This window comes from Mus caroli, chromosome 13 (genome assembly GCF_900094665.2).
Source record: "Mus caroli chromosome 13, CAROLI_EIJ_v1.1, whole genome shotgun sequence".
In the NCBI taxonomy this organism is placed as follows: Eukaryota; Metazoa; Chordata; class Mammalia; order Rodentia; family Muridae; genus Mus; species Mus caroli.
In genome coordinates, this window is record NC_034582.1 from 38,407,951 (window position 1) to 38,417,753 (window position 9,803).

At 49.1% G+C, this 9,803-nt stretch overlaps 1 protein-coding gene across 7 annotated transcripts in view; it reads left to right on the forward strand.

The window, feature by feature from the left end:
- The window catches only part of Phactr1 (phosphatase and actin regulator 1), a 455,390-nt gene extending 451,325 nt beyond the window's left edge, over positions 1-4,065 (forward strand). For 5 of the 7 annotated variants that reach the window (XM_029468518.1, XM_021179969.2, XM_029468519.1 and 2 more), the window contains one exon: positions 761-4,065. In XM_029468518.1, the coding sequence (XP_029324378.1) occupies positions 761-776 (16 nt within the window). In that variant the 3' untranslated portion in view covers positions 777-4,065. The remainder of the gene's footprint in view (positions 1-760) is intronic. The other 2 variants (XM_029468522.1, XM_029468521.1) reach the window with 1 other exon arrangement.
- Positions 4,066-9,803: the final 5,738 nt, after the last annotated feature.

Below are 9,803 nucleotides of genomic sequence, written 5' to 3' on the forward strand. Positions count from 1 at the left end.
AAGCCAGCCAGGGCTCCACAGTGAAACTGTAACAAAAAAAAAAAAAAAAAAAAAAAAAAAAAAAAAAGAAGTTTGAAAAAAAACAAAGCCTCGGGCAAAGAATGTTAAGACTGTTGAACGCCCAAGCCAAAAGTCACCTTCTGTTTTTTAGTTTCACTCAAAAGTCAACTCTGACAAGTGTTGGACAACCCCAATATGAGTTTTTATAAAAACTGAAGCCAGAGAGATAAGGGTGCTGCCAACATCCAATCGGCACAGAACAAGTCTGGGCAGAATGCCAAAGTAGCCCACGGGACCACTAAAGAGCATTCTGTCACCCTGTGCTCTTCTACCAAGCAGTCCCTTTTAATGCCACCTGGGAAAAATGAGCCACAGAAGGAAACAGCTACCTGGCATGTGTGCATGACGAGTTAGAGTCTAAGCCTCTGGCTTTTCTAATCACTCCTTTGGAGAACATGGGCAGAAACAGGGATAATCAATGTCTGACACACGGTTAGGAGCTCCATCTTGCTGCCATTCAGGAGTCCCAGTGCAGCCACCCAGGTTGGACCTCCAAAGACTCCAAACTAAACCCTCTTAGGTCTCTAGATGAGTTCTGTGGAGTTTGAGAACTTGGGGTACCCCTCTGTGTTTGTGTCATGGGTGGGAAGTCACACCGGCATCATTGTCACAGCCCGGGTATCTGAGGATGGGAAAACACTGTTGTGGGGTCTGGGCCTCTGACATCCCCTGAGCCTTGACAACGTTTCTTGTTCCCCAGGTTTCATCGACCTTAACAGTGGGATTACTCTTGAGTGCTCTGCTGTCTTCAAAACATAAATTTCTAAGAACCATAAGTGCTGGCGTCTGTCCACTTCCCCGTTACCATGTAAATCCGAACTGCCTTTTTTTTAAAAAAAAAAAAGAAAGAAAGAAAGAAAAGAAAAGAAAAAAGAAGAAGAAAGGAAAGGAAACACAGCCAGGATTCTGTGTGCAGGAACACCATGGTGAGCACTCCTCAGCGTTGCCGGCACCACTTCTGCTACAGAAAGGTGACCCGGCCCCCCAAGACAGGGACCTACCTGAGGATTGTCCAGAAACCGCCTCGTCCCCCTCCATTCAGACCCAGCAAGCACCACACTGGTTCAGTCTTCGGTGAACCCCTCCCTCACAAGGGACTGTTGCCTGAGTCCAAAGAAGCCCAGGGCTTGACATGGGAATGGCTAGGGTGACAGTCATAATCCAACTGCCCTTCTAGACATGGTCAGACACATGGGCTCCAGATAGGGCATCTGCTTTGGGGGCCCTTGGGAAGGGGGTGACAACCTCTCAGTCTCCTCCACACATACACAGGCACACCTACCCACGAACATGTGCACACACAAACACACATGCTTTCTCTTCAGGTTTGTCCTGGGGAAGCCTGTGTTGGCACTTCAGTCAGACCCATGTGTGCTGTGGGCATAGGAGGCTAAACCTGAGCGTCCACTTTGACCCCCGTCCCAAACTGAACTGCCTCCCAGAAGCCTCTGGTAGGGATAGTAGCCGTCTGCTCAGTTCACATTCATTGACCAGTTTGTGTTCACAAAGCCCAGGGCTATGGGTGATCTAATGCTTTAATGCCCTTGCCAAGGTTCCCTGTGATATTCATGAGTATGAACTGACCAGGGAGCTAGGGTCATAAACCCCACGGCCCACAGTTTTCTTTGACCCTGTAGCACACCTGGGACAGTGGTGATGTGGCTTGGCAGTTGATAGCTTCTGAGTACCAGTGTATGGAGGCCAGTGCAGGGGACCAATATCCCACTGTCATTCCAGAGCCTTCCACTCTTTTGTCTTTGCACTGAAGAGTTTCTGCAGAGAGATGCACATCTCAGCAGGGCTAGCACTGGGTCAAACTTTGCGCCATGACTACCTGTAGTGTCCCTTACTGCCCCACTTACCCAGAGAGACCCTGCCCTCTTTCTCTCTCTCTCTCAGAATATGCCTCCAGGCACCCTGTTGACAGGGCCCCTCAAGGATTGAGTGTGTACTGAGGGAAGGGCACCCTAGATCCTAAGGCGGTCTTCTACAGGGCTGTTTTTCTCCCTAACCAAGCTCACAGACCCTTGGGTGCAAGGTTTCTGCCGCAACCCCTGTGGTGTGCCCAGCTTTCAGAGTCACTATAGTGTCACTAAGTAACACACCTGGCATTTAGAAAGATGCCAGCTGGCCAGCCTGGCCAACCACAAAGGACTTATCCCCTTGTCAAACTGGTTGGGACCATGGTACTTTTAGGATACAGCCGAAGCAAGGCCATTCAATTCTCCGGAGTGTTAATGGCTCCGTGACCAGTTGCTAACCCAGGAACCAGAGTTACAGGAAAGCTTAGATTAGCCCTACAGGTAGCGCCATGCAGCCGCTGCTATCCTGGTACCGTCTGGATGGGGCACACCTCTGTCCAGACCAAAGACAACACCATGACTGGTTCTTTCTGTCATCGCTGCCATCACCATCATCATTATTTGAATGTCAAGAGAGGTATTCAGGGGAAATGTGGTGGGGATTTTAACATGGCTGTAAATACGGTCTTCCCAAAAGGCTTACTGACTTTTGAATGTGTACATGGTAGGAGGAAAGATGCAGAAATCTTTCCTTGAACTTCCCTAGGATGAAGGATAGGCACATGTTCTAGGTGGAGGTCCCTGCCCTGCAGGCCTGAGGTCTGTACTTCCTCTAATTAGCAGCTGTGCTGCAGGCTGCTGAGGTGGCCTGGCCTGACAGGCCTTCCCCAACCAGGAAGAGTCCTAAAGAACTCCTCCCACAAAGGCCCAAGGCTTCCCCATGGGCCTTGGTTCTAGGGCCCTTCTGATTGCCTGGGAACAGAAATCCCAAACTCACCTCTGTCTCTGCTGCCAGCCAGCAGCCTTCCTTGTTCCCTGCCAGCTTGCCCTGAGATGGCCCACCTCTTTACATATGGAAGAAACTGGACAGGATACCCACATGACTTCCTTCGGGGTACCCTTTTGCAGAAGTCACTTGCTCAGAGTTAGGGGTGTGCCTCTCATGCTCCTAAAAGGTCACCACCTTTGGGGCTGGGCTATCTCAAGGCCACGATAAGTGGTTCTTAGCCAGGCTCAGCAGCCTCCCCAGCTGTAGGATGGGACTTCTGCTCTCCTGAAAACCTGGGTTCAGACTTCAGGGAGCTGTAACCACACACTTCCCCCACTTTGTGAGGACAACTGAAGTGACTTGAGTTGTTTCCAAAGTTGAAAATTTGACATTAATTAGGGGGAAATAGAAGGCAGGGGAGTTGACTTGAGACATCCCTTTCCGGAAAAGCTGCAGTTTTCAAGTGGGTTCATCTTGAGCCTAGACAGTCCCATCTGAGTACCATGGAGTTCGGGTTAGCAAGAAAGGAGAAAACGAAATGTGTCAGATCTTACGGTTTTTTTCTCTCAAAATCAGGCACTGCTGGACCCCCACCCCCATCCCTGTCCGCTTCCCCGACAGAAGAGCCTGCCATAAATAAACTGGCTCTTCCAAAATCCTGATCACTTCATTCCCCAGACCCCTTCAAGGCCCTGCCAGGTTTTTAGAACGGGAGCCTTTCTGCCCGTAGAGAAACCAAACGACTCCAAGGTCAGTGTGAGGAGACGCTCTGAGTTTCTTTTTCTCCTGCTTATGAACATGTATGCGTACTTTTGGAATGAGCATCGTGGTGTGTCGCTCCGATGAATGGGATCCCAGGTTCTCCCTGCGCACGGCCAGTGGGCAGGTGTCACCTTTGGTGACTTCTTCCTCCCATGAGTCTCTAAGTAGGTTGCTTTCTCCAATTGCTTCCTGGTGTCTGTACATAGTTCGTCTTTGTATAGGAGTGATTGTGGTGACCTTCGCTCCCGTGCCCTCCTGGGTTCTAACTTAACAGATGACGGCCGTATGAGGAAGATACTGTACATAGACTATAAATGAAACTGGATCTCTGTGGCCTAGGTTTTGTATATACAGAAACTGCATGGTATTTAAATTATTGTTTCTCTCTGATGATGTATGCAGTTTCTTTAAAAACAAACCAAAAAAAAAAAAAAAGTTTAAAAAAAAAAAAAAAACAGCTTTGACTCCTGTGTTCTTTTATCGCCCGGCAGCAGGGAACACCAAAAATAGTTGGGCTGGGGAAGGATTGGCAAAGGGGAAGGGAGGGTGGTCACCAGATTCTGGGGAGATCAGAAAGCTCATGTTTCTGACGGTACTCGGGGTGGGGATGGGGGGGTGGCAGCATAGATGAACTTTCTAGAACATTTAGATCTTCAGCCATTTTTGACATTTCAAAAATTTTCCAAACCTCTGTCCCTGAACAGTCTGGGGAGAGTGAATATAAATTAGCCTTTAGGTAAGTCACTCAGGGGTCTTGGCAGTACAGATATTAGATAGCTTTATAGCATTGGGGGATGGTCTTTGGGGTACCTCTATATCCGAACAAAAGCTGTATATTTCTTTGCCTTTTGAAAACTGTGGACCCTCTATATCTGAAGATTCTACCACCTTTGGATCAAAAATATGGGGAGATCCCATCTGTACTGAATGCATACTTCTCTTATCATACGGTATGGTGCCCACTGACCCCATAAATAGATTGCATCAAGCATAAGAGATGATAAGGATGTCTGTGATAGTTTGAATGTGCTTGGCCCAGAGGGTGGCACTATTAGGAGGTGTGGCCTTGTTGGAGTAGGTGTGTCACGGTGGTCATGGACTTAAAACACTCACCCTAGCTGCCTGGAAGCCAATCTTCTCCTAGCAGCCTTCAGATGAAGATGTAGAACTCTCAGCTCCCCCTGCACCATGCCTGTCTAGATGCTGCCATGCTCCCACCTTGATGTTAATGGACTGAACCTCTGAACTAGTAAGCCAGCCCCAATTAAATGTTGTCCTTAATAAGACTTGCCTTGGTCATGGTGTCTGTTCATAGCAGTAAAACCCTAACTAAGACAGTGTCCAAAAAAATCACAGGTAAATAATGTAACCATTTTATACTAGGGACTTGAACGTCCCCAGATTTGAGATGGGAATGACCCTGGAATTCCAAGGACAGACAGACAACTGTATATAGGCACCTGGTTCTTGAGGACTTGGTATTTGCCCAAAAGAGCAAGCATTATCTCACATGACCTTCCAGAAGGTGCTAGAGAAACAGAGAGCTGCTGCTTGCATGTGCGAAGCTGATGGATGGGTCTCCTGTTCTTGACCCAGTGATGTGAGAAGGCGGCTCTAGGGGGAAAGCGCAGCAAGGGGCTGCCTGCTTTGAGCTTTGTCGAGGAATCACCTGTAAGTCTTCTTGACTCACAGGCACTCAGTAAGTCTGGATGCAGCTGGAGTCCTGTGTTGGGCAATCTCCGAGGACCTGTGCTACAGCTGGGCTAGGAACCACACTTAACGGCACAGGCTTCAGAAAACCGGCCGCTTGCCATGTCCGGGACCCCTGCATGGGTACAAGAATGGCATGCTCAGCCTCCAGTCTCCGAGTCTCCCCAGGAAGGCAGAGAATCACGCAGCAGGAGTGGCTACAGGCAGGCGGCACAGTGAGTGGTTTGGGGGTGGGGTTCCTTCCCTTCTACTCAAGTATCTACATACAGACACTGCGTGGTATTTAAATTACTGCTTCTCTTTGATGCTGAAGTCCTTTCCCGGAGTTCTCTGGCTTTCGATAAATCTTCCCTGACTGCACTTCTCTATGGGCATAAAGGGGTGGGAAGTAAATATTTTTAAAGAGTTCCAAAGAAGCTGTTCCTGGCAGGAGAGAAGAAAAAAAAAAAAGGTCAGGATGAGAATGAAGGGTCTAGTAATGTGTTCTCGCTCAGCAGAAACAGCTTGATGCCGCCATTCCTGTATGTGTTTCCATTCCCCTACAGGGTATCAGTGCTGGCCCATGTCACCTGATTTCTTCATGCCTGTTTCCTCATCTTCAAAGTGAGGTCTTTGATTTACATGTTCTTTTTTTTTTTTTTTTTATCATGTGCCTATGAGGACGCTTGCATGTGCACACAGTGAGCATGAGTGGAGATCAGAGGTCAATCTTGGGTGTCTTTCCTTTCTGGAGATAGGGTCTTTTTTGTTGGCTGCTGCACATGTCAGGTCCTTGAAGCATCCCCGTGCCTCCGCCTCTGGTCATGCTGGGATTGCTGACAAATTACACCTGGCTGTGTGTGGGTTCTAGAGATCCGAATTCAGGTCTCCATGTGTGTATATCAAGCACTTTACTGATTGGTCTCCTCAGAGCACATTCTCAAATATCCTTAGAGAATCAGATACAGGGGTGGTTTGAGGTTTTGAAAGATATTTGGTTTGAGACATGGTCTTCCTCTGTAACACTGGATGGCCTAGAACTCACTGTGGACCCTGGCTATTCCAAACTTCGCCCTCCCCAGTGCTGGGATTATAGGCATGAACCACCATGTCCAGCAATATGCCAGTTTTTAAACTGTTTAACTGAGTCCTGAGAAAAGGAAACTTTTACCAGGTCCCTGGGGGTCGGGGGGGGGAGGTGCTCATCTCTGAGGCCACTTTCAAGAACCAGCATCAATCAATGGGTCTTCTTCCTCCAACTGCCATGAATGGGTATGGAGAGCTACCCTTGTAGGGTGTTGCTCTTGTAGTGCCTAAAACAAACCTCACCTTTGCAGCAAAGAGGCAGCTTCAACCCAACTGTTCATCCAGAGTGTAACACCTCCTGGCTTGGTCTCTGCCGATGCCCAGTAATCTTCAGGCTGGCTTCAGCGGTGTCCCTCTGTGCAGCTAAACACCAGGGACCAGGAAAGATACGTCTCTCGGCCTTCCCATTCACCTAGACCCCCAGTGCTCTGCCTGGCTGAAATTGAAATGAGGTTCTTGTCCATGGAGATACCTCACAGGATTGGACAGCCAGGTGATGCTTATGACCTGGAAAGAGAATAATGCTGAACAAGGTCCCGGTGTTGCATGAGTCTGACTGAGAGTCCAGGCAATGGCGGGACCTGGCAAAGAGCGGCAAGATGCTGAGTGACTGCAGGAAGTTATAATCAAGTCAGCTGGGTGGGCAGAAGTGGCCATCATGGGTACAATCAGGGCAAGGACATTCTTCCCCCTCAGCAGCCCCACACCGGTTCTCAGAACAACTCTGGGAGGCCAGTTGTGCCTGCCATGAGAGCACACCTGGGCCCTTCTATGCTGCACCAGAACCTTCCAGAAGGCTCAGAGGCTCACAGATGCCCCAGTGCACTGGCTCTGCACAGCTTTGGGATTCAAGCAGTACAAGCCAGAGCAGGAAGCCAGCCCTGTGCCAACTGTGTGCTGCCTTTGGTGCTGAGGGGTAGTGACTCCCTTTCCAAACCACTCAGGGGTTTTTTGTTGCTTTGTTTTGTTTCGTTTTATTTTTAACACAGGATCTTTTTGCATATGCTTGGCTAACCTAGAACTTACTATGCAGAGCAGGCTAGCCTCGAACTCATAGAGATCCACTTGTCTCTGCCTCTGAGTGCTAGAATTAAAGCTGTGTGCCACCACACTTGACGCCAAGTCACTCCTAAAATACCAGCCGGCACTTTTACCAGCTCTAGGCCCCACCCTCAGCCCACGAACAGCTCCCCATCCCTACTTTTTTTGTTTTGGTTTGGTTTTTTTGAGACAGGGTTTCCCTGTGTAGCCCTGGCTGTCCTGGAACTCACTCTGTAGACCAGGCTGGCCTCGAACTCAGAAATCCGCCTGCCTCTGCCTCCCGAGTGCTGGGATTTAAGGCATGCACCACCACCACTCCTCATTTCTATCTCCCTGATTCAGTGGCAGGCACAGAGCCAGCAGGACCGACCCCTTCTTTTTCTGTAGAAAATCGTACTCAATAGAGTGCTTACTTTGTGACACCAGAAGTTGGCTCTAAAGAGGGGAACAAGGACAAAGTGTGGGTAAGAGCCAACCCACCATTACCAGACATCTTGTACTGGGATCCTTTCTCCACCATATGCACAGACCTCTTTCCATTAAGAACACAGGAGGAAAACCACAGCTAATGGGAGCCTGAAGGAAAGGGGTCATAAGTTCAAGGCCCGCCTGGGCTACAGAGTGCGTTCAAGGCTAGCCTGTGTAACTTACTGAGACCCTGTTCCCAGAATGAAAGGATGGAGTGCAGTGGGCTTTGCCTAACATGTAAGAGGCCCTGGGTTCCATCTTTAGTACTACCAAAAACCAATCAATCAAACAAACAAAACCCAGCAGCAAGGGCACCATACACTAGTTTCCTACTGACACGACTACAATCATGACTATGACATTTTTTTCTCGTCTGGGCCTGGTTTAGCCTCGCCGGCCCTCTGTTGGGAAGGAGGTGAGGCTCTTTTATGGCCCCAATGAGATAGAGTCTCATGCAGCCCTGCACAAAGCTCTGTACTGAGACACTGTGCTGGTCACCTCTGTCCTTGGTCCCCATTTCACAGGCCACGGGACAGAAGCTGACAGGACATAGGACAGCAGAGCTACCTGAATTCCACCCTCTTCACCCAGTCCAGCTCCTGTCTCCCAGATTTCTATTGACCTACAGTGACAACTGGGAAGGTAGCAGCTGGAGACACATTTTCTTTATTCAGTGTTAGGGCATGAACCCAGGCCCCTTTAATCAGTGTTAAGAATTGGACCTAGATCCTTTTCTTTAGTACTGGGGGGCGGGGGTTTGAACTTACAGCCTTTTACTCGATATTGAGGGTTGAATGCTGACTGAGTATTGAGCCGAGGTTGATCCTAGGGTAGTTCTTTCCCTCTGAGCCACAAAACTAGCCCTTCTTCTTACTGTTTAAGACAAGAGCTAAGGCTAGGCAGTGCTGGAGCACATCTTTGATTCTAGCACTTGGGGGGCAGAGGCAGGTCTAACAGGGTGAGTTCCAGGACAGCCAGGGCTACACAAGAAACCCTGTCTGAAAACAAGACAAAGTCAGGAGCTCAATAACCCAAGCCGCCCTGAACTCTCTCTATAGTACAGGTGGATCTCAAACTGGCAGCTCTTCTACCTCAACCTCAGTCTGTGACACCGTGCCTGGCTTAGGCTTGTTTCAACTGTCTGCCCTGATAAACTGCATCTGTTCTGCTAGGGTCACCACAGCAGTAGCTGGAAGCTCACCCAACACTAAGGCAAACCAAGATCTGTTTTCCATGCCAAAGAAGTCTGGCTGGGAAGGGCTTATATAATGCTTCCATGACACCATGCATCGCGGATCCATTTTTCTGCCCTTTATAACATGGCTTTTATCCGTAAGGTCACCTCCTGGTCCAAGATGAGTTGTAAAGTTCCAGCCATTATTTATGGGTTGTAGCCTGGAAGTGAGAGGCAAGATCATCTGCCACCTGAGTAAATCCTCTATGTATCTGTGAGAGAGGACAGGGATGCATGCATGCATGCATGCATGGTCCATTTTAGGGTCAGAGGGCCATGCTGTCCATCCTTTGAGACACTCTCACTGGGCCCGAAACTCTGTCACTGGCCTGGCCTACAGATTTCCATGGGTGCACCCATCTCTGCCTCCCATTTTGCCTTCCCTGAGATCACAGACATGCACCACTATGCCCCAGTTTTCCCATGGGTTCTGGGGACCTAAACTCGGGTTCTTGCTCTTGGGAGACAAGCACTTTACCAACTGCTCCATCTCCCCGACCTAGTAAGTCTTCTTCTACAAATTATTCTGAAAGGCCTGCCGTCACCTTCTATCCCCTCCAACCAAAGACCCTGGGAAAGCCTTTGTAAACAGATCTGTTTATTAAGAAAGAAGGGGAAGGTGGGTACTGGTTAAAGGGCCATCAGGTTGTGGGTCAGCTCCCAGTAGCAATCC